Here is a 24,039-nt window from a genome sequence, read left to right as displayed (position 1 = left end):
AACCAAGGCCACCAGGCCTCATCCTGATCCCCCAGCCCCCGGCCCCCAAGCCGGCCCTGACTCACCAGACCCCGGGGGGCGGCACAGGGAGCATAGGTATTCCCACATGCCCCTTACACCCACCCGGCCGCTGCCTCGGATGCTCCTGGCTCTCTGAGCCGGAGCCTGGGTCCAGGGCTGGGCTGAGGCCGGGGATTACCCCCAAAATGCACATCAGCAGCTTCCGGCCCATTGTCCACCCGGTCGTGGCCTCCAGGCCCTCAGCAGAGGGGGCACCCTCACCTTTCACATCAGCTTAGCTGGCACCTCAGCAGCCCCCTCCCCACCCTGAGCGGTTGGGGCCCACTCCCGAGGGGCTTGGGGGACCAGAGACCGGCTGGCAGGATCCTAGGATGCCAGAGGCCTCCTCCCTTCTCTCCGAAATGCCCCCTGCCCACTCTCATCCACCGGGGAAGGCAGGAATGTGCTGAGCTCTGGGAAATGCCTTCCAGGCCTGGCAGCCACCAAGGGTTGGGGTGTGGTGGAGCCCAGCTAGAACCCTCCTCCTGGGAAGGGTGGAAGGCATGCTGTGGTCAGGGCTACTGATGGGCTCCAGGAGACCTACCCCCATCGCAGGCGCATGCTCGCTCTCTCATTCATCGGTGCATTCAGACATTCATGGGTTCATTCATTCATTCAATAAATCTTCACAAGCCCTGGGTGGCTGGCCCTTTGCTGGGCACTGGAGACACTGTCAGACCTAAATTCACCACAGAGGGCAGGCTCAGGACACAACTTCTGGGGTCAAACTGGAAGGTTGAAGAGGAAGAAGCCAGGTAAAAGGTTAGGGAAGAAGCTTCCAGGAGGGAGGAGGAACACGGGCAAAGCACCAGCCGGGAGAGAGGGAGCAGTCCTTTATCCAAAGTCAGCAAACAGTCAATGAGCACCTGGTCTTGTGCCCAGCCCCAGGCTGGATGGTGCTGGGGACACAGTGTGACCAAGATAGCCTGGGCCTTCTTTCACAGAGTTCACAGTCCAACAGGGAGACCGGCCCAGAGTGGCCAGGGTTGGGATGGGGGAATCGCAGACAGAGATCAGAGCCTTGCTGGGGGAGCCCAGGCAATGTACCTCCTGCAGCCCAGGAAGGGAGGTCAGGGAAGGCTGCCTGGAGGAGGAGACATGTGAGCTGAGACTTGATTGACCCATAGGATCTAGACAAGAGAAGAGGCAATATGAGACTTCCCTGGTGGTCCAGTGGTTAGGACTCCGAGCTTCCACTGCAGGGGGCACGGGTTCAATCCCTGGTTCAGGGAACTAGGATCCGTCAAGCTATGCAGCGGGGTCAAAAAAAACAAAACACAATAGAAAGAGAGAGAGAAAAGAGGGAGTGGAAAAGTTTTATGGGCAGTGGGAACAGCCTATGCAAAGGATCTGAATCCAGACAGAGGTTCGCACATACGAAATTTTCTGGAGCCAAGAACCATGTCCTTGTTCATGGCTGTGTCTCTATGGTCACATATGCCCTGTCATTTGCATCTCCTTGTCACTTATACATTTGTTCACCAGCTATTTACAGACACTTCTTCTGAATCAATCCATCCCTGGGCTGGGCGATGCTGGGGACACAGAAGTGACTGTGCCCTCACGGGACTCTCAATCCAAGGGCGGCAGACACTAAAGAAGTGAGCAACTAAATGAGTGTATAATTGAAACGAGTGTATAATTACACACTAAGCTAAGTGCTCTGAGAAAAGGATCCAGGTCTGTAAGAGGGGTCTGACACTCTGATACTATCAGAAAGGGCAGGGAGGGCTTCTTGGAGGAGGCAACATTTGAGCTGGCACCTAAAGGATACATAGGAGTTCATGCCAAGCTGCGGTGGTGGATACATGAAAGTGGGTCTCGGGTAGAGGGAACATCTCATGCAAAGGGCGCCTTTGAGAAACCGGTGGATGAGAGAGCAAAGGGAAGCAGAGGGAAGGGCCAGAGTCAGCAGGGCCATGAGGAGGGCCTCAGACTTTGTCCCGAGGGCCCTGGGCACCTACAGGAGGGACGAGGCCAGAGCTGAGTTTTAATAACTGAGGGTGGAAAGAATCTACCAACGGGCCAGGCTAGAACCAGGAAGAAAACTCACTGCTTGCTACTCCGGCAGACAGGGAGGCTGGTACTCTACAGACAGACAGACAGAGGCTATCCGGTCCTTCTCCATGTCTCGATGGGCAGATAACCTTCCTTATCCCCAATTTTATGTGACAAGCACAGTCCTCAGTCATGAAATATAACATTAGCTGCATGTTTTTTGTAGCTGCCCTTTAACAGGTAAAGAAAGCTTTCTTTCCTGGTTTGCTGGAGGTGTTTTTTTTCCCCTGTTATTTCTCTATTTATTTGGCTGCATCTGATCTGATCTTAGTTGAGGCACGTGAGATCTTTTTTTTCCCATTTATTTTATTTTTTTTAATTATGAAAATATGATAACACATTTACAGGTGACTTAGAAAATACAGAACAAAGTTACATATATCCCACTAAATATTACAGTTGTTTAAGTAAATAAGTTAAGATTTTTAGTTGGAGTTTCAGTATCAAACTCTGAAGCACATGGGATCTTCATCTCAGTTGTGGCATGTGGGATCTTTTGATGCGGCACATGGGCACCAGAGCGTGTGGGCTCAGCAGTTGGGGCGCATGGGCTTAGTTGCTCTGTGGCATGTTGGATCTTAATTCCCCCAACAGGGATCGAACCCAAGTCCCCTGCACTGCAAAGCAAATGCTTACACTGGACCACCAGGGAAGTCCCTGCTGTGAGCTTTCTGTGGTGAGTGACAGGTCCCGCCTCTCTCTCTGCCTTCACTCTTTGTCCCTCTCTCTGTGTCTCTCTTTCTGTCCCCTGCCTTTCCTCCCCACCCTCCCCGAGGGGTGGAGTGGCCATGGGAAGTTGAGTTCAGGGGGTGGCACCAGTGTCCCAGTTCCGGCCAAGGCCACCTCCGTAAACACAGGACATCCTGCAGGGCTGGGGAAGGACATGGAAGGCGCTACTCAGGGACCACCCTCTCCCCACCCATCTGAGCCATGCAGGAGTCAGGTCCCACCCAGTGCAGCCCAGGGAAACTACCTCCCTCACCCCCATCCTTTACGCCTGCTCCTGCCCCCGGGGTTTGGGGGAGGGGGACATCTGCCTGGATACCTGCCCCTGAGTGTCCCCCTAGTCCCTTGCACCCACAGGGTGTCCCTCTCTGGCCTCAGTGTCAACCCCAGACCTGGTCACCATCGTAGAGTAGCCCCGAGTTCCCAGGCTAGAGCCCTGGATCTCGTCCTAGGCCCCTCCTCCACTGCAGCTCATCACTCCTACAGGCTGTCCTCTCTAGGAACTCTCCCTTCCCCTCCAAGGCTGATCTGTCCCTCTATGGCCTCCCCTCTCGGCTCCTGGCCTCCTGTATCACCTCGCACCACCAGGGACACAAGGCAGCCAGACAGATCCATTTATTTCTAGATTCCTTTACCCTAGTGCCTTCAAAGTAAAGTCTCCTGTCCAGGGCCTGTGTGCCCTGGTCCCTACCAATCCCTCCAGCTCCATCACTTACTTTACTGCTTTCCCCTTCTTCCCAATCAAACTCAGCAGCTTACAGATCCCTGAAAAGGTTGTAGGGTCCCTCACTCCCTTACCCTTGCACATCCTTCTGCCTGGAACATTCTCCTCTCAGAACAATTGCCCTTCCAGGTGGCCACACTTACTGTCCCAGCTTACAGATGAGGACTGTGAGGCCCAGAGAAGTTGAGTACCTTACCTAGGGTCACATAGCCACAGAATGGCAAAATATAGGTGGCCTGGCTTTTAACACAATCCATTTTTTTTTTTTTTTTAATTTTGACTGCACCTCACAGCATGTGGGATCTCAGTTGCCCAACCAGGGCACACAGCTGTGCTCCCTGCATTAGTAGCGTTGCAGTGAAAAGGAAAAAAGCCGGAGTGAGTGCTTCTCTTCTTTCCTGAGAACAAAGATAAAGAGAACAGTAAGCAGGCCTGATCACTCCTGGTTTTTACTGTAACTGTTCTAATATGTATTCTGTAACTAAGTTTGCTTTTCTACCCCCTAACTCCGCAGGAGCTACATTTTGCAACTATTTTCCTTTAGACTCTGTGCTAATTACATTCTGTATCTGGTGCTCACCTTTACAGCACTCTCTTCACAGACCACCCCTCATAGTTTTTTCTCTTTTTGCATTATATAAAGAATGCCACACATAAAAGACAGTGGACCTGACTACTGGTCTGGCAGACCCAATTACTGGGCTACCTGATGCCAGCCTATGACTGCTTCTGAAACAATGTAAGAGAAAGAAGAGCACAAGTTCCTTATACCTTTGTTCTCATCACCGACCCCTGACTGTGAGCCCTCCTCTTATATAACTCCCCAGATTCTTCCTGGAAGGGGAATCTGGATTTCAAGGACACAGTTCTCGAAGCACGAGCCTACTGAGTTCTCCCCTCTGCCGGCTGAGGATTAAAGATACTTTTCTATTTCCTCCAGACTCTGTCTCCATATCTTTTATTCGGCTTCAGTGAGCAGAGAAAGCCAAGACTTTGGCCACAAAAAAAGCATGGAGTCTTAACCCCTGGACCACCAGGGAAGACCCCCAGTACAGCTTTTTGGGTCAATAATCATTGACCAAGTACCATTAGGGGTTTCCCCGGTGGCTCTGACGGTAAAGAACCTGTCTGCAATGTGGGAGACCTGCATTCAATCCCTGAGTTGGGAAGATTCCCTGGAGGAGGGTATGGCAACCCACTCCAGGAGTCTTGTCTGGAGAAACCCCATGGACAAAGGAGCCTGGCAGGCTGCAATCCATGGGGTTGCAAAGAGTTGGACATGACTTAGTGACTAAGCACAGCACAGCAGAAGCATCTTTAGACTTCTGCACTGGGACCAGTAAATGTTCACTGGATGAATGAATGGGACCAGGTGGAAGGTGAACCTCGGAAAGGGCACGGTTCATATCCCCAAGGAGAGGGATACATTCTGAGGGGCCCAGAGGGTGGGAGAGATGTGGTCAGATTTGCCTTTTACATACAGCCTGGAACCTGGTAGGGCAGGTGCCAGTAAATCTTTCCTGAATGAGGGAAGGAGGGGGAGGGGAAGGAAGGAGACCAAGGACAGTTCACCCAGGTGCTGGAGGAGAGAAGGGTGTGTGTGTGTGTGTGTGTGTGTGTGTGTGTGTGTGTGTGTGTGATGGGGGTCCCTGTGAATGCCCAAGGAGGGAGCGGGCCTGGGGAGGGTCGTGGTGGGAACACACAGAGGCTCTGTGAAAAGCGGCCACAGCGGCAGGGCTGGCAGCTCCATGAGGAATGGTGTGGGCCCTGGAATCTGCTGGCTGAGGTAGCCTGGCTTCCTGGGGTTGAGTCTGAGGGCGGAGGGGCACACCAGAGCCAGGGAGCTGCACGATCCTTCTGCAGGGGTCAGACACAGGGAGAGCAGCACAGGCCTTCAGCCACGAGCTGTCATAAACCTGTGGCAGCAGGGGGATGGAGCCAGAACTGATCTAGTCCATATGCAGCTTTTGTGCAAAAGGCACGCCCCCTTCCCCAAGGCACTTGCTCTCCATCCACTGAGAAACTGTCCTCATAAAAATGTAAACACATGGTGCAGGAGACATTTGTGGTAGCCCCTTCAAAAGGGACAGGGAGGCCTGGTGTGCTGTGATTCATGGGGTCGCAAAGAGTCGGACACGACTGAGCGATTGAACTGAACTGAACTTCAAAATGGAGCCTGTGTGCAGTGCACAACCTGAACAACTGTACACGGAGACTGGGGAGAGGGGAGCACCCCTCACCAAACAGGCACGGGGTAGACGGGACCATCGCGGACAGACTGCCTGCGTCAACAGGTATCACAGATCAGCCCCCAGTTTGGCACTCAGAGATACCATCAGAAATAGGTTCTCACGGTGCTGGAAACAGAAGGCATTGCTGACCCCCCACGGGGGACTCCTTGACCACCGGTCAGGTCACAAGGGAATTTTAAGGTGGTGACAGGACAGACCCCCCCCTCCCCCAGACTGGACACCAAGGGGCATTGCTGAGCTCAGCCTACCCCCAAGGTCTGGGTCTGGGTCAAAATCGAATCTGAGTCCCACGGCCCAGGGGCTGGAGCCCCAAGGTGATGGAGTCAGGCACCCGGAAGACCCGGAACCGGGGCACCAGCTCCCTTTGGGGCATTTCCACTCCCCTCCCGGGGCCACCCCATCCACTTCCAGAAATGGGCACGACTTCCTCCGCTCCTCCAGGAAGCTCCCCTGTGCCCGCCCCTTCCAGGCCCGCAGGCCCGGCCGAAGCTGCCCGCCTCTCCCCCTCCCTCTCCCCCGCCCCCCTTCCTCCGTTTCCACCCCAGCTTCAGCCTCCCCGAAGCTTCCGGCCAGAGTGGAGGCACTCGGGCCCCACGATTTTAAGGGTCCCTTTGCCGGGGATTCCCGCATCCGAGGCCCGGCCAGTCCGCTCAGGTCACCGTCCGCCCCGCCCCCGCCCTCCCCTCCCCCCTCCCTCCCCCTCCCCCTCCCCCTCCCCCGCTGCCGCGCTCACCGTGCCCCTCCCCCCTCCGGTACCCCAGGCGCGGCCCTGCCCCCACGGCCGCCAGGAAGGACGCCGCCTGGGTCCCGTGCCAGGCCTCTGAGTGTGCGGCCCCTCCCAGCCGGGCCAGGAATGCGGCTGGACGGCGGGGGCGGCGCAGACACCCGGCGCTCGGGCCGGCCCTATCGCACAGGCCTGTCAGGCAGGTGGCCCCAGCCCGCCGGGGCTCAGAGTTTCTTCTAGAAGGAAAGCAGGATCCCTGGTCGTTCTTTCTGTCAAGCCACCACACTTAGTGGCTTTATTTCGGAATCGGCTTCCGAGCTGCCTTATCCCTAGCCCAAAGAGAGATTTGAGACCCGAAGTGGAGTTTGTTTAAAACTTGCTGGAGGCTTTTCTTTCACCATTTGCCCGGAGAACTGGCTCTCTGCGCTCAGAGGAGAGGCTCCATCCAGCCTTCAGCTTTGTGCTTTTTATTTCTGGTTCATTCTGAAAGCTCCTCCCCACCCCCTCACCCCCAAGACACACAGGTAGACTCCAGGCAAGGTCTAGATTTCATTTTTAAACAGTGGCCGGGGGCTCCTCCTCCTCCTGAACCACCACCCACCACCACCATTAGGTAGGCACACAGGCACATGGGGAGACCTGAGTATGTTCCAGAAGTTTTCTAGAGAGCCAGTTCCAGACCTAATTGGTCTGCTTCTCAGACCAAAAAGCAGTAAAGTTTGAAACTCATCTCCCTAAGAGTTGACTTCTTGGAGCCTCAGTTTTTTCAACTCTAAAATGGGGATAATGACATGCCCATCTTGTTATAAAGATTAAATCAGTTAGCACATGTCAAGTGCTTAGAACTGTGCTGCGTGCACAGTCCTTGCTTGATAAATGTTAGAGGTTTTCTACCACCCTCACCCTTGCCTTGGCCCAGAAACAAAGCAGTACACACACCTCGACTTTCCAGGACTGGCTTTAATTTCAAAAAACAGGTTGGGGTCTCTTCCCACATCGAAGCAAATGTATACCAGGCTGTGCCTCCGGGGTTCAGCACAGGACCTAGTCCAATCACATTTCAGCCACCAGGCCCTGTCATTTCATCACAAGGGCCAATCCCAGACTCCCCTCCCCATCAGTCAGAGACAAGAGGATGGAGGTGAAGTTGCCCAGGACTGGATTCTTTCTCTCCAAAGCCCTTCTCGAGGGAAGCCAGTTGTGTCTTTCCAAGGAGAGTTGGTCCAGCCAGCAGGCTCAGTTTGGACATCAGATCAACATTCCGGCCCAGAGGGGTCAACGCCCCGGTCCCGGTGGTCGTTCCAGCGCCTGTGTGCCCACCAGCACGTCCATGAGGTAGTCCAGCTCGGCCTCGTCCAGATCTGGACCTACCTCCTTGCCTGGTCCATCTTCAGGGCTGGATTTGTGGCCCTCAGAGACTGGTGCCCAGAGTTCACTGTCATACATGGATGTGTCAATGTCCTCAAACAGGCCCTCGAGCCCATCGTCCAGCAGACAGCCAGTGGCTGGGCCCAGCAAGTCCAAGGCGCCCAGGCTGGGTGAGGCCCCCCCGGCAGGACGGCCTAGTGGCCCCTCATCTACCAGGGGCTGTGGGGCCTGGCTCAGGCCCTCAATATGGCTGAGGTCCTCCAGGAGACTGGCCATGGAGGCTGAGAGGGCAGCATCAGAGCTGGTCAGCAGGTTGTCAGCCACGCTGGGGGCTGCAGGTGGGGTGGGCACAGGTGGCAGGGCAGCCGTGGGTGCCATGGATGCCTGGATTCGCCGCAGTGTGTTCACTACCAGCACCAGGTGCCGCAGGTCCGGCTCACTCTGTCGCAGGCTGTGATGGAGCTTGAGCACCGAAAGGTCAAAGAGAGAACTGGAGGCCACAGCTGGGGGTGCCTGAGCTACTGCTGCGTGGCTGGGATCCAGCCACCAGGCGTCCACTGCCAGGGTTTCCCTCTCCTCCTCCTCCTCCTCCCGCTTTCGCTTCAGGCCCTTGCTCAGCATCATCTGTGGGGAGGGAGAGTCACTCAGTTATGGAAAGCCAGTGTGAAGTTCTGACCATTGCTGTGTGATCTTGGGCAAAGTACTTAACCTCTCTGAGCCTATGTTTTCTTGGGGAAGCTTTAAGACATGAATGATAATTGTATCTACTTCCTAGAGTTGTTTTAAGGAATAAATGAGATTAAAAAAAAGCACTTTGGACAGAGTCCGGTACATAGCAATTACTCCTGTAAATAAGTACTATTGATAATAACTATTATTATCTATTTCTTCAATGAACTATGTGAAATGGCTAATGTGAAGTGTCCAATGTGAAGATGTCCAGTGTGAAATGTCCAATATTCAACTTTTTTTTTTAACCTACAAAAGCAGTTGTTTCACATGGTTTAATCTAGTATTTATGGAGTGGCTACTAATAGCATCAGACAATAAACAAACACAAGAAATGTACCGATGGTGCTAGGAAGATGCTAAAAGTTTCCGGGGACTGGTCAGGGAAGGCTCCCCTGAGAAGGTGACATTTGAAATGAGCCCTCAAGTATGAGAAAGAATCAGCCATGGAAGAACCAGCGGGAAGGCATTCTGGGAATAAAGAACAGCAAAGGCAAAGAAAAGCCTAGAGACTGGATGAGTTTGAGCTGAAGAAAGGACTCTATAGTCAGTGCGGGGGTGGGGGGTGCGGGGAGGAGTTGGGGGGGTTGAAGGTGGAGTAGGGAGGATGTGGGGGGTTCGAGAGTAGACAGAGGCAAGGAGCTTGGATTTTATTGGGGGGTGTGGTGGGAAGTCATTGAAGGGGTTTGAGCAGGGAGGACAGTGGTGTTGCGGACTGACTAGGTTTCCAGAAGATCCCCTTGGCTGCTAAGAGGCAGAGGGAGCGAGGAGGGGCGAGGAGAGTGGCCCTGAGATCCTTTCGGAGGCTACTGCAGTCTTTGGGGTGGGCGAAGACGGTGACTTGGGAGTATAAGGTGGCAGTGGCCACGGAAGGAAGATGGTCGCTTCAGGATTTATTTGAGAGGCAGCGTGGACAAAGCTTGCCGGAAAATCCTGGTGGGCACGGGGGTCACGGAGAGAAGTTTGAAGACCCACACTTTCCCCGGGGTGGGTGCCCCTGACCCAACCTGCTTTTTTTAAGCCATGCAGCCTGCAGGGTACAGTATCCAGATCCTTGCCCAGGAGGACTTCAAAAGTGACCCCCTCACACTATTCAAAACTGGGTCCTCGCCTCCTTCCCAGCAGATCCGAGAGTCCGGAACCGCAGGAATTCAGCCCCCACCCCCGACTCCGCCCCCCCGTCCCGGCGCCCCCTGGCGGCGCCAGGCCGGCTTTCCCCGGGGATTCCGACTCCCCAGACCCCGGGACTCTTTACAGTGCCCGCGGGACGCGGTCATTTCTGCTTGCCACCCGGGACCGTGCGGGCCGGGATCCCCGGAGGGCCGTTCTGCCCTCTCGGCCTCCGCTCGCTTCCGGAAGGCAGTGGAGGCTACTCCTCCTGAAGCGGCGGCGGCGGGGGCGGGTGAGTCACGCAGCCGGAGCCAGGGAGCCGGCGCCTCCGCCCCCTTCCCGGGCTGCTGTGTGATTCACCCGCCAGGCCGGGGCGGGCGGCACGGAGAGGCCCGTGAGCCTCGATCCCGGGCAGCCCTGGCGCGCACCTGCCGGACCGGGGGATCGAACCTGCCAAAGGACCCTGCGGCCAGTACCCCTCTTGCCCCAGGCCTCTTCCCTTCATTTACATACCTAGTTCACCAGCTGCCAATCAGAAAGAAGAGGGAGCCACCCGCAGCCAATCAGGAAGCGGTGGCGGCAGCATAGCTCGCCCGCTCTGTTTCAGCAACCGGCGCCTAGGTTGAGAGACGCAGTTCTGACTCCAGCTCACGACTCTCGGCTCCTGACTCCCTTAGTTACCGCCTACTCCCGTGGCAGCCCCGCCCTTCGCCCAGGGATTGGTCCTAGACGGTGATGGGCGGAGCCTATAGAAGGCAGGCTAGAAAGAGGGGAGAGTTGTCTTTAGGGCGCATGTCCGGGAGGCTGCTTGGAGGGAGGGAGGGGGGAAGATAGGGTGGCTCTTGGCCCTGTAGGACGGTGTCGCGGTGGGGTTTTTGTCTCTCAAGCTGTGGGCCCCCTCACATCTGCTCATGCACTTGTCAAACCCAATAATTGACCTTACGCAAGCAGCCCCAACAGAGGTCTACGCTCTAGGCCAGGTTAGTCCTGGGTTCAAATTCTAGTTTCTGAGCCCACAGAGTCTGTTAAAGGGGGATCTTTTTGCCTACCTCTTGAGAGTTAGGAAACTTTAAGTAAGGTATTATCTGTAAGAGCACTATATAAGCAAATTCTGGGTAGTTGAACTCAATCGTGGTTACAGACGGTAGTTAGGGGTAGGGAGTGGAATGGCACTGGAGTCCCTTCCTGGGCTCCATTCCATAAGTACCATACTATAGCTGTGTGATCTTGACCAAGTGCTTTAATTCTTTAGGTTTTCTCACTTATTTTTTTAAATGGGAGAAATAGCCTCTGGTTCAGGATTGTTTTGAGGCTTAAACAGTTCCTGCATAATGCTGAGTGGTGTGTTGCTGCTACTGCTAAGTCGCTTCAGTCGTGTCCGACTCTGTGCGACCCCATAGATGGCAGCCCACCAGGCTCCACCATCCCTGAGATTCTCCAGGCAAGAACACTGGAGTGGGTTGCCATTTCCTTCTCCAGAGTGGTGTGTTAGGTGTCCTTTTTTCAGTAGTAACAGCTGTTGTAATAGCACAGGTGCTCAGTTCAAAGGGAGACATTCAGGGTGGGGTGCCGGCGGACAGGAGTTTAATACATGTCAGATAAACTGACAATGGGACTTACCTTCTTCAAATGCCTCATTTGCTAATTCCTCATTTGCTAAGGGGAAGACCTGTTTGTGAATAAATCTTCTGACCAAAGTAAGCTATCAAAAATGTTAACTCAACTACTTGATTCAGACAACCATTTTCAATGGATGCTCACTCTTTGGGGTGAAAAGTTAATGGGGAACAGGATCTCAACAGTTTCCAAAGCATCATCCCACAGATTCCTTGCTAACTGCAAAGGGGGAAATATCCTTTTATGATGGGAAGAGGAGGTGCTCAGCACCTTAACTATATAATGAAACTTTGTATCCACAACAGTGGGATGCTGGGACACTGGGTGGTACCTGATGTGATGCATTAGGCAGTACACAACATTCGTTGTGGAGTTTCCCTATTACATTTCATAAAGTGAGCCTCAAGCATCTAGGCCCAAACTTCAGCTTACAGGGGACAGAGAGTGACAATATTAAACACAAAAACAATCAGACAAATACACAATGTGGGAAGTCTACAGCAAGACTGGGTTGTTCTTCCAAAAATTCAATTTCAAGAAACCACAGAAAGGGATTAGTGAGGTTAGGGGGAGGATGTTTCAGAATAAAAGATACTGTATACTTTCTTTGTTACAACCAAATAGGCATGTGAACCTCCCTTAGACTCTAGTTTGCCAATAAATTCTATAAAGGATGTTCTTGAGAAAATTGGGCAAATTTGAATATAGGCTGTATACTAGTTGATATTATGAAATTCTTAATTCTGTCACATGTGAAATAGGACTGTGGTTTGTAGTTGAGTGTCCTTAATCTTAAGAGATGCCTGCTGAGCTATTAGGGGTACAATGTTCAGATGTCTGCAATATACTCTCCAGTGGTTCACCAAAAGAAAAAAACAGACATATATACATCAGTTCAGTTCAGTTCAGTCGCTCAGTCGTGACCAACTCTTTGCGACCCCATGAATCACAGCACCCCAGGCCTCCCTGTCCATCACCAACTCCCAGAGTTCACTCAAACTCATGTCCATCGAGCTGGTGATGCCATCCAGCCATCTCATTCTCTGTCATCCCCGTCTCCTCCCGCCCCCAATCCCTCCCAGCATCAGAGTCTTTTCCAGTGAGTCAACTCTTTATGCGTACACATATTCAAATAAAGGAAACAGAATGTTAACAACTAAATCTAGGTGAGAGGGTATTCAAGTGCTCAGAAGACATATCTTTTTTTCATCTTTTTTCTGTGCTTGAAATTTTTCAAAATGAATAAAGGGTAAAATTCTACTTAGAACCAGGCCCCTGTTAGGCAAATTCACATAATTATCTTTTTGGCCTGGAAAAAGGAGACTCGGAGTCTCCAAGTGGCTCTTTCCAGGTCATAAAGAGAAGAAGAGCTCACAGCCATCCGATTAGTGTGTGTTTATTGAGTACCTATTATGTGGTAGGCAGTTGTAGACAATGGGGCCCAGCACTTGATACTCCTCACAGGGTCTTTCTTCTCATGGAACAGGGGATGGATGGAGTGGAAAGAGAAAATAAATATGAAAACAAATGAATTGAGCACTTTCTGTGTGCCAGGCACTGAAGATATGGCCAGAACATTATAAACAAAAATCCCTGATGTCAGGAGGTGGACAATGAACTGAATAAAGCAATGATTTAGTATCTTAGAGGGTGATAAGTGAAAAGGAAAAGCAGAACAGGAGAAGAGTGATGAAAGGGGGTGCAGTTTGGACAAAGAGCTGGTGGTGGAGGGTTTCTCTGAAGAGGTGGCATCCGTGGAGTAGAGACTTGATGAAGTGGGAGAGATGGTGAAGCTCTGGAAGAAGCGTTCCAGAGTAAAGGGCCAGTGCAAAGGCCCTGAGGTGGGGAGGGACGGTCTCCGCGGCCAGGGAGGAAGTCAGAGAAGTTTTCAGGCCCTTCAGAGCACTCTGAGGACCTTTGTTTTTTATTGAGTGGGATGAGAAGACCCTGGAAAATGACTAAATGAGGAAGATAGCTTCTGCTTCTGTTCAGTGACTTAAAAAAAAAATAGGACGGGATAATAGAGAGGCTAGGGGAGAGGTACCTGCAGCCGTGGTGGTCCGGGAGAGCCTCCCTGAGGAGGTGACATAAGAGCTGAAATCAGAAAGTGGAGAAGAAATTCAAAGGGCTAGGGGGAGGGAAACAGAGAGAGGCCGGGCCTTGGGAAACGAAACCAGAAGCGGAGCCACGGTCCCGGCAGGCCTGGGGAGGAGCCTCCGCCAGCAGGAGAGGGAGCGGGGCTGGGGGGTTCGGGGAAACGCCCCGCCTCCAGCCGTCCGCCCCACCCCGCCCCTGGGGAGAGAGGAGGCGCCAGCCGGGCTCCCCGGCAGAATGGGCAGGTGGGAGGGACCAAGGTGGCCGAGGCCCATCCCCCAACGCGGGACCGAGGAGGGAGGGCAGATTGCGGAACGCGGACTCTGCCCTCAGGGACCCGATTCCCTCTGCGGGGCCAGCCCTTCCACTTCTCTCGCCAGTTTTCTGACGGCTGTAGCTGGGCCTCTCTGAGCCTCAGTTTGATCATCTGGAAAGTGGAGGTGCTCCTCATACTGGCCTCACCGTGGTCCTAACAAACTCCATGATTCCTCATCACTCCTGTATTTTGGGGCTTCCCTGGAGGGTCAGACGATTAAGAATCTGGCCGCAATGAGGGAGACCTGGGATCGATCCCTGGTTTGGGAAGATCCCCTGGAGGAGGGTATAGCAACCCACTCCAATATTCTTGCCTGGAGAATCCCATGGACAGAGGAGCCTAGCAACAGTTCATTGGGTCGCAGAGTCAGACACGACTGAGCGAATAAGCATACACCTGTATGTTTAGGGCAAAGAGAGTCCATGTAAAAGTGAGTCAAGGGACTTCCTGGTGATTCCTAGCTAAGACATCCTGCTCACAATGCATGTGGCCAGGGTTCTATCCCTGGTCAGGGAATTAGATCCAATATGCTGGAATCAAGAGGTCCCAAGCTGCAGCTAAAAGATCTGGTGTGTCACAACTAAAGACGCTACATGCACAGCCAAATAAAATAAATAAATAAATATTGGGGGGAAAAGAAAGTGAGTCAGGTCTCCTTCCTGCACAGCTCAACACCCTGCCATGCCTTCCATCTCACTCAGGGTAAAGCTGTAGCCCTCCCTATGGGACTCCACAACACCCTACAGGACTTGCCCCCTCAAACTCTATCATCTTGTCTGCTAGAACTCTCCTCCTTGCTCTCGCTACTCTAGCCACCTGGATGCTTGCTAAGTTATTCAGTCGTGTCTGACTCTTTGCTACCCCATACACTGTAGCTCACCAAGCTCCTCTGTCCATGGGATTCTCCAGGCAAAAATACTGGAGTGGGTTGCCATGCCCTTCTCCAGGGGATCTTCCCAACCCAGGGATTGAATCTGAGTCTCTTACATCTCCTGCACTGGCACATGGGTTCTTTACCACTAGCTGCACCTGGGTAGCCCCACTAACCTCCAAATGGTCCTTCAGATACTCAGCTAATGCTCTGGCCACAGGGCCTTTGCACTGGCTGTTCCTGCTATAGGGATTGTATCCCCACAGATTCACAAAGATCATGTCTCATGTCTTTCAGGTCCCTCTCAAATTTCATCTTGTCCGTGAGGCCTTCTTTGGCCTCCCATCTAAATAGCAATATCCCTATCACTTTCTTGCTTTTCCTTTGTAACATTTGTCACTACTTGACAGACTACATTTTACTGTTTATTTCAGCCTCTCCCACGATGACATTTTATGAGAGCGGGAACTCTATTTTGTTCATGTTTTTGGAAGAGTGCCAGGTCCACATAGGCACTCAGTAAATTTGAGCAATTATTTGAATCTTTGGTGTGCAGCAAGTGCCCTCTTAAACACTTTGCAAGATCACTCAGTGAGGCAGATACTACTCCAGGTGTTGAGGGTGGGACATGGTGTGTTTGAAGAGCATCAGAAGATGGTATGGGGGAGGTGAGTTGAGGGAGGTGGCAGGGACATTTGGCTATCTCAAGATTGGGAGTTCATCTTCTCAACAACAGCAAAAAGAAAAAAGAAAAAAATTGAGTGCCCACGTGAGCCAAAGGTAGTTCTGTGCAGTACCCAACCCCTTCCTCTGAGAGATTTCTCCAACAGACCAGGAGCTTAACCATAAAGAGGTCATAAAGAACTTGATATTGGATAGGTACTACCAGGGCTTCCTCGATGGCTCAGTGGTAAAGAATCTGTCTGCAATGCAGAAGTTGCAAAAGGCTCTGGTTCCATCCCTGGGTTGGGAAGATCCCCTGGAGGAGAAAATGGCAACCCACTCCAGTATTCTTGCCTGGAAAACCCCATAGACAGAGGAGCCTGGCAGGCTGCAGTCCAAAGAGTCACAAAGAGTTGGACACGACTGAGTGACTGAGCACAAGGTACTACTAACAAAGTCAAACAATGTGAAGTGGGGTTGGGGTGGGGGTGCAATTGGACATGTTGAGTTAGGAAGGGCGTGGAAGACTTCTCTGAGAAGGAGATATTTGTATGGGTGAACTTATGCAGGAAGTGTCCTCTGGGCAGTTAACAGCAGGTGCAAAAGCCCTGGGTCAACTGGAGTTGTATGAGGAGGGGAGAATCAGAGCTAAAACTAGGGAAGCTAGGTGCAAGATTGTCAGGCCTTGCATGGGTTGGGGTTTTATTCCGAGTATGGGTTTCTCCGATGGCTCAGTGGTAAAAACCTGCTGCCAATGCGGGAGACACAGATGTGCGTTTGGTCCCTGGCTTGGGAAGATCCCCCAGAAGAGGAAATGGCAACCCACTCCAGTATTCTTGCCGGGATAATCCCATGGACAGAGGAGCCTGGAGGACTATGTCCATGGGGTGGCAGAGTCAGACACGATTGAGTGAGCAAGAAGTCACCTAGAGATTTAAGTAGGAATTAAGACGCAGGCATATGCCTTTTGGAGATCCCCTTGACCACCTCCTTTCTTTCTCTGGATTGGCACCCACCTGTCAGTTACCCAGCTGTTTTCAGAGTTAGATGCAATGCCCCTCTCAGGGTGTGAACCTGGCTTTGAGCCAGAAAGCAAAGGCAAAATCCCCTTCCTTTCCCTGCATGTTACACCCACAAGTGGTTCCTCCTTGTATCCTTTTCAGAAAAGTCCCTAAATGCAGTATAAACTTACCTGTTGTCATGTTTCCAAAGGTCTCTGTGGAGGCCTAGCCAGTGCAGCAGTATACATCACATCTTCCCTGGCCTCCCTTCTTTTCCCCTACTCTTGCCAGCCTGGGCTTGCACCTCCTAAATAAATCATTGGAACCAATAACTTTAGCCTGGACTGTACTTTCTAGCCAACAGTTTTGTAGAAAGATCTGCTGTTAGTGCTGGGGATCTCTATGAGCATTTTCTTTCTCCTCTGGGCCTCTGTAGCACATTTCCTACAATAAAAGGGCTGATTTTTATAATGTTTTTAATTTTAAAATATTTATGTTTATCCATCTGGCTGTGCCAAGTCTTAGTTGTAGCATGCGGGATCTGTAGTTACAGCGTTGAACTTAGTTGTGCTATGTGGGATCTAGTTCTCTGACCCGGGCTTGAACCTGAGTCCCCTGCCTTGTGAGCACAGTCTTAGCCACTGGACAGCCAGGGAAGTCTCAAAGGGCTGACTTTTAAGTGTCAGAGAGCCCTATCCTTTGACATGTTAATTCATGTAACCCAGTTTCTCCTTCCTGTGTCCACCATGTGTCTGGGGAGTCTAAATCTATAAAGAAGCAATGAATATAACAGTTAAGAAGGCTCTAGAGGTAGCCTGAATTTGAGTTCTAGCTCCTTGGTCCTTACTCTTCCTGAGCAAGTGACTTGGCCTCTCTGAACCTTAGGCTCCTCTTATGGAAAACGTGGCAACAGTATCTATATCAGTATAATCATGAGGATGAAATGACTTAATTCAAATAAAGTAGGTAGAACAGCGCTCTTAGCATTCAATGTTAGTGGTCTTAACATTCAATAAATATTGTATCTAATAATATACTTGCCCCAACTTTGACTGGGAAGGGGTACATGCCTCTAAGGATACCAGGTCCCTCCCACTGACCTACTGAAGAAACTTTAGGCAACATCACCCCTTCCAAAATACTTTTATTTAAAAAAAAAATCATTACAATCAAAAAAACAAACAAACAAAAAACACCACGAAACCTGCTTTTCTTTTAAATAATGCGGCATGGAGCAGTTTGGTTTCCACCCTATTGCACGTGGTCCGGCCTGGTCATGAATCAGGAGGCTGCTGGGACTGGGGTCCTGTGAAGGAGGTGGGGTTCAGCCTGAGGGAGGAGGCCAGCCTCTCCCACTATCTGGAGGTGCCACGAGGCAGAGGCTGGGTTTCCATAGCAACCAGGTAGCACATCCCTGTCATCCTTTGACAGGCCCAGCTTATCTTCCCTGAGGCCCCAGTGGACACAAGGGGAGTCGGAACTAGAGGAAAAGGCAGAAGAAATGTGGAAGTGGGAAATCAGACTCCCGGAAACAGAGTCTCATTAAGGCATTTGGAACAGATAAATTAATTCAGGAAGACCCACCTTCACAGAAGGCTGAGATAACCAGACACACACACACATGCAAGACAATCTGTGGAACCCTGAAGTGGGAGGAGAGGAGGCCACTGCTTAGAGGCCCCATCAAAACACACACACACACAGAATTGCATCCAGGGAGTCATCCCACCAAGGCTGGGATGAGGAAGGAGCCCTCCCCTGCCCCCCATCAAAGTTTTAGGATCCCAGAATGATTTCCATGATGTGATCTAGTTCATTCCATTCCCAGGACCCTGGGGCACAGAAAAGGTTGTGAGGAGGTTCTGGTGGGGCCCCTGCAGGCTCCTTCTCCACTGTGGATGTGTCGATGTCCAGGAAGAAGTCATCCAGGCCTGAGTCCCCCAGGTACCGGGAGCTCAGAGCTTCTAAGAAGACTGGATCGGGCTGAGGAAGCACTTCATTCTGGGGGCTTGGGGGAGCTGCTGGATTCTGAAGTGGCTCAGTCTCATCCATGGAGGTCTCCAGCTCCCGGAGAATAGAGCCAATGGTCGCTGACAGCGAGAAGTCCTCCTCGCCCAGGAAGAGGGGCTCCGGGGGCAGGGGAGGTGCAGGAGTCAGGCAAAGCGCTGCTTGGAGCTGCTGGAGGGTGTTGTGGATGAGGACGTGCCTGCGAAGGCTGGGTGCTCGGGGGCCTAGGCTTCGCTGGACTTTGTCTAGGGAGATGCGGAGCAGAGCTTGCTGGTAGCTCCGCAGGCCTGCTGGACTCCAGTCCCACTTCTCATCCTCTTCTTCTTCCTCCAGATCTGAGTGCTTCCTCTTCAAGCCTCCTACCATGATGCCCTAGGGAGAGAAGAGGGGCAAATAAGACACAGAAGGCCTAATTCAAATCTCGAATCTCTAGTATGACTGTTGTTGATTTGTAATGATCCAAACTTGTTTCTGCTTCTAAAAATGAAGATAGTATGAGTCCCACAAAGCTAAGAAGAAGAGTTAATGTATGTGATTAAGAAAATTAGATCTCAGGACTTCCCTGGGACCAGTGGCTAAGATTTCACGTTCCCAATGTAGGGGGCCCAGGTTTGATCCCTGGTCAGGCAACTAGATCCCAATGCCGCAACTAAAAGTTTGCATGCTGCAAGGAAGACAGAAGATCCACATGCCTCAAACAAGACCCAGTGCAGTCAAATAAACAGATAAAAATATTTTAAAAAACCCACCAAAATCTGGACTTAACTATAGCTGGGTTTGAATCCCACTTGTTGCCTCAGTGAGTTTAACTCCTTGAGACTCAAATTTCCTCATCTGCAAGATGAGGATCCTAACTCAAGTTCCCCTAAATCTTAAAGCTGTTCTTTCCACAATACTCTTTTCTTCAAGTGTGACAGATACAAGACAGGTGTTGAGCACAGAGATACGGCCTTGAAGCAGAGAATCCTGGGTTTGAATTCTGCTTTCACACTGCTCAGTTGTGTGATCTTGGGAAGTACTGTGACATCAGCACTTTAATGAACGAGAGTTAACTGCTATTTATTTATGAAATATTTTTATTTGAGTGCCTACCACATTCCAGCCACCTGGAGCCCTGTTAAGGAACCTATCTGTGAAGACGCTTCTTTCACATGGAAGATATTTCTGTCCATGCCCTCATCCTAACTGACTGGGAGCGTGCCCAACGACAAGGTATGGGGCCTCCCGCATTCCCTCTGCGGAGGCCTTCAGGTTCCCCCCGGGCGAGCCCCGCAGGAAAACTTGCTAGAACTGACTCACGCAAAGCCCCGCCCCCACCAGTCCATCCAACCAGATCTCGGCCTTCTACAGGCTCCGCCCCCTCTACGGTTCCCCTTTCAGCATTCAGACACGCCCCAATTTGGCCCAGGGGCTTCTGGGAAATGTGGGCCAATAGCCGCCAGGTCGGAGAAGGCATTGGCAAGCCACTTCAGTACTCTTGCCTAGAAAATCCCATGGATGGAGGAGCCTGGTAGGCTGCAGTCCGTGGGGTCGCTAAGGGTCGGACACGACTGAACGACTTCACTTTCACTTTTCACTTTCACACATTGGAGAAGGAAATGGCAACCCACTCCAGTGTTCTTGCCTGGAGAATCCCAGGGACAGGGGAGCTTGTTGGGCTTCCGTCTATGGGGTCACACAGAGTAGGACACAACTGAAGTGACTTAGCAGCAGCAGCAGCAGCCACCAGGTACACGAACTGACGTTGAGCAAGCACTACAACCCCCGGAGGGCTCCGCATGCCGCAGGGACTAGCCTTCCCCGCCCTGCCCCCTCCCGGAGGCATGCGCACAGGGGCCCACGGTACGTGGGGGAAGGGAACCCGGACGTCCAGCTGCCGGGCGATTGCCAAGCCCCGCCCTCCGCTGCCTCCTGTGCTGCGGGTCTGAGCTCCACGCCCTGAACACCCCTCCCCCACTCAAGACTGGCTCTAAAACTGCTTTCTCCCGGCTCTTTGGAACCGCAGAAGGTCCTGGATTCTTCACTCAGGCTGCTCTCGGGCCCAGAGACCCAGGCCCCCAGCACAACGCTCAAAGACTTACAAATGCGCTCCGATTCACTCCGTTCGGGACACTAAGTATCTCAGTTACGAGACCGTCTCCCGTCAACGTTCCTTTATTCTCCCGTCTTTCAAACGCTTTTCGACTTCACCTACAGTCTCCCACTGTGACTTCCAAGACCCGACAGGGAACTCTCCCCAGAACCCGCTCTCCGACACTGCGTCTGGGAGACGCAGAGTCCTTGCCCTTACTTCTCTCGCTTCTCCAAATGTCCAGGATACCAGCCCAGCCCCTCACACCTTTCCCTAAACACTAGAGCCCCGAATTCAACCTGTCCCAGAGACCCAAACTGTCCTAATTTTTAGTTTCCTACCCCAAAATTTCCTTCTGTAGTTTTCTCGCTTCTCCAAACACCCTATGTCCCAGCTTCAAACTTCCTCTACTTGAAGATTTTGCCCCCCACCCCCAAAACTCTGCCTTCCGTGCAAGGATCTCGAAACCCCGGCCCCTAAACCCTCTCTCCAACCCCTATTATCACCCTGAATCTGCGCCCCCTACTCTCGCTCATACCCCGCCTCCACAACTCTCGAGGAAGCGCCTCCACCTCCCTCGACTCAAGGTAGATCCCAAGCCAGGTAGCCACACCTCACCTCAGCTGCCAGGTTCGCAACAACCACCTCCGGGAACGCCCGCGGCTTAGCGACCCTCCAGCGTTGGGTAGGGGCCTTGTTCACCTCCCCCGGGCCTCTCACCCTGGTCTCAGGCCCACCCAGCTCCGCCCGGGAGCCGAGCCACGAGTCACGATTGGCTGGAGTCCTGCCGGCCGCGGGGCGCGGATTGCTGGGCGGGGCCACCCGCTAGTCGCCAGGAGACGCCCCACCCGCCCTCCCTTGCTTCGCAGACCAATTAAAGGATTCCGACTAGCCGGCCCGGGCCACGTCTCTACAGAGTGGAGGACACATCAGCGCTCTTTCCTTTAACTTAGCTACTATATTCACTCCAAGATTGTCATCTTTGCTCTCTGCGATCCCTTTATACCAGGCCAGGACCGCGTCGCGAACCAAGAACTGGCCAGCACTCCCCACTCCACCCCGCTTTCGGGGCGGGAGGGGCTGAACCTCTCGCTGAGGCCGCGCCCATTGGATTCAGAGGGCGGACGCAGGGATGACGCCTTGACGATCAGCCAATAGTTTGGCGCGGCCTATGTTGCCTGGGCGATCGCAGCCCCGCCCCTCGCCTCCCCTGTCCTGCCCCTCACACTTCACCCAAAGCCTTCTTCTTATAAGGACTTCTCCGGCCTGTCTTCTGGTGGTGCCTCATGCGTCTCCCTAATGCCCCGTCATTCCGCTTTCAGGGTGGCATGTCTGCTGCTGGAGACTGGTTTATGGCTCCCCACTGTCATGGGGACAAAGTTCAATCTCATTTTTGTCTCAAAGCCCTTCAGGTCTGGCCAGATAAAAACTCCTACTCGCTCGCTAAAATCCTGCCATACCCTTTGACTTTCTGTGTTTCTAAAATGGCTTCAAGTGCACTCCACCACCAAGAACACAGAGATTCTGTTTTCTTCCCTGCTTTATCCACAGTGCCTACAACAATCCCAGATACATAGCTGCTGCTGCTAAGTCGCTTCAGTCGTGTCCGATTCTGTGCGACCCCAGAGATGGCAGCCCACCAGGCTCCTCTTTCCCTGGGATTCTCCAGGCAAGAACACTGGAGTGGGTTGCCATTTCCTTCTCCAGTGCATGGAAGTGAAAAGTGAAAGTGAAGTCATTCAGTTGTGTCCGACCTTCCCGACCCCATGGACTGCAGCCTACCAGGCTCCTCTGTCCATGGGATTTTCCAGACAAGAGTACTGGAGTGGGTTGCCATTGCCTTCTCCGCAGATACACAGCAAGTACTCAAAAATGGAAGGGAAAAAAAAGGCCTCTGGATCTTTAAACTTGTGTCCCCGTCCAGAAAACACACCCTCATTCCCCAGAACCCAAAATTCTCATCAGAAACTCATTCCAAAGGATTCCTTCTCTCAGAAGCCCCCCTTGAAGCTCCAGGATGGGTTGGGGCTCTTTCTGGGCTCCCATGTTGTTTCCCCCATCCTGGCTCTGACTCTTCTGCTCCTGCCACTGCATCTTGGCCCTGGGCTGTCACTATCTAGACTGTGGACCCTCTGACGACATATACCAAGGTTATCTCAGGCTCCCACTGCTTGGGCCACAGCATCACCTCCCATAAGGCTGGACACAAAGCAGATACCCAGTGAAAGTTTGTAAAATGCCTAGACAATGTGATTGAGAGAAATAAGAGGGCAGAAATAAAACAATGCTAAGCCACTCCAGTACTCTTGCCTGGAAAATCCCATGGATGGAGAAGCCTGGTAGGCTGCAGTCCGTGGGGTCGCTAAGGGTCGGACACGACTGAGCGACTTCACTTTCACTTTTCACTTTCACACATTGGAGAAGGAAATGGCAGCCCACTCCAGTGTTCTTGCCTGGAGAATCCCAGGGTTGAGGGAGCCTGGTGGGCTTCCGTCTATGGGGTCACACAGAGTCGGATACGACTGAAGTGACTTAGCAGCAGCAGTGCTGTGAAAGCCTGAACCAGCCTTGTCTCACCCCTACGCGTTCTCACCAAGGGAAGAAGGCAGTTTTCTCCAGGCCACTCCTGGGAAGGAAGGTTTAAGTGTCTTCAGGCCAGTTCTCACCGACTGGAATTTGTTAACCAAGTTGTCCAGCTGTTTGCAGAAGAGCAGGATTGGAATGGATTGGGGGTAGGGTATGGACGGGAGAGAGATTTGGGAGTTAGGTGGGAAGAGGCTGGAGGTAGGGAGAGAGGAGTGTCTTGCTCAGGCCTGGGAGAGGTGTGTCTGGGGAACAAAGGTTGGGGAGAGTAGATTCCAAAGAGGGACATGTTTGGGAAGAGGGGGGCAATTCTTCCCCTTCCTCCTCTCAAACTTGCCCCTCCAGGGTTCCCTTCACAGGGTGACATCATTAGAACCCCATCTCCCGAACATAGCCCCAAGCTTTTCCCTAGATGTATCCTTCCCCTCGCCAGAGAACTGTCCACTCAAGACTCCCTCCCACCCACTCTCCCTTCTCTACCTCTGGGTACCAGGGTTCCCAGCCTCTGCTCTTTCATCCTCTGATCCATCTTCACACAGTTGCCAAAGGAAGCTTTATCAAATACAAATCTGACTGTGCCCCCTCCCTGTGTCTCCCCTGCTCCACTCCTTGGACAATAACTTAGACTGAAATTTAGACTTTTTACAATGATTCTGAACAGTTTCATGTCCTTTGAACAGCCCCTCTTGGGGCTGATCACTCTTCTCCTCCAAGCAAAAGTGTCTGTCACTCAGTGGTGTCTGACTTTTGCAACCCCATGGACTGTAGCCCTCCAGGCTCCTCTGTCCATGGGATTCTCCAGGCAATACCGGAGCGGGTTGCCATTCTCTTCTCCAGGGGATCTTCCCAACCCAGGGATGGAACCTGGGTCTCCTGCATTGCAGGTGGATTCTTTATCATCTGAGCAACCAGGGAAGCCCTCTCCTCCAAGCAAAGTGTTATTAACTGTAAGGGATAGATTTGAGTTCTTCAAAGGCGCCGTGTGCTCTTCAGTCACCTGGCTCAAGTGGTATCTTCTGCCTAGAATGTCATAATGTCTTAGAACCTTCTCCCGGCTCATTCTCA

The 24,039-nt window shown here is 52.4% G+C and overlaps 2 protein-coding genes across 2 annotated transcripts; both read right to left on the bottom strand.

The window, feature by feature from the left end:
- Positions 1–7,486: 7,486 nt before the first annotated feature.
- Positions 7,487–10,410, bottom strand: SERTAD1 (SERTA domain containing 1). Its single transcript, XM_055412133.2, has 2 exons — positions 10,265–10,410; positions 7,487–8,536 (listed from the first exon to the last, which is right to left on the bottom strand). Exon 2 carries the CDS (start codon positions 8,534–8,536, stop codon positions 7,820–7,822), a length of 717 nt encoding a protein of 238 aa, XP_055268108.1. The 5' UTR covers positions 10,265–10,410; the 3' UTR covers positions 7,487–7,819.
- A 7,029-nt stretch (positions 10,411–17,439) lies between these two features.
- SERTAD3 (SERTA domain containing 3) lies at positions 17,440–21,458 on the bottom strand. The gene is made up of 2 exons (XM_055412132.2): positions 21,010–21,458; positions 17,440–18,692 (listed from the first exon to the last, which is right to left on the bottom strand). The coding sequence occupies exon 2, from the start codon at positions 18,684–18,686 to the stop codon at positions 18,090–18,092; it is 597 nt and encodes a 198-aa protein (XP_055268107.1). The 5' UTR covers positions 18,687–18,692; positions 21,010–21,458; the 3' UTR covers positions 17,440–18,089.
- Between the last annotated feature and the right edge of the window lie 2,581 nt (positions 21,459–24,039).

The sequence above is a fragment of the Moschus berezovskii genome, chromosome 22, assembly GCF_049115385.1.
Source record: "Moschus berezovskii isolate FMDL1 chromosome 22, NW_MosBer_1.0, whole genome shotgun sequence".
Lineage (NCBI taxonomy): Eukaryota > Metazoa > Chordata > Mammalia > Artiodactyla > Moschidae > Moschus > Moschus berezovskii.
Note: the sequence above shows the minus strand (reverse complement) of the source record. Positions and strands in the feature narration are given on the sequence as shown.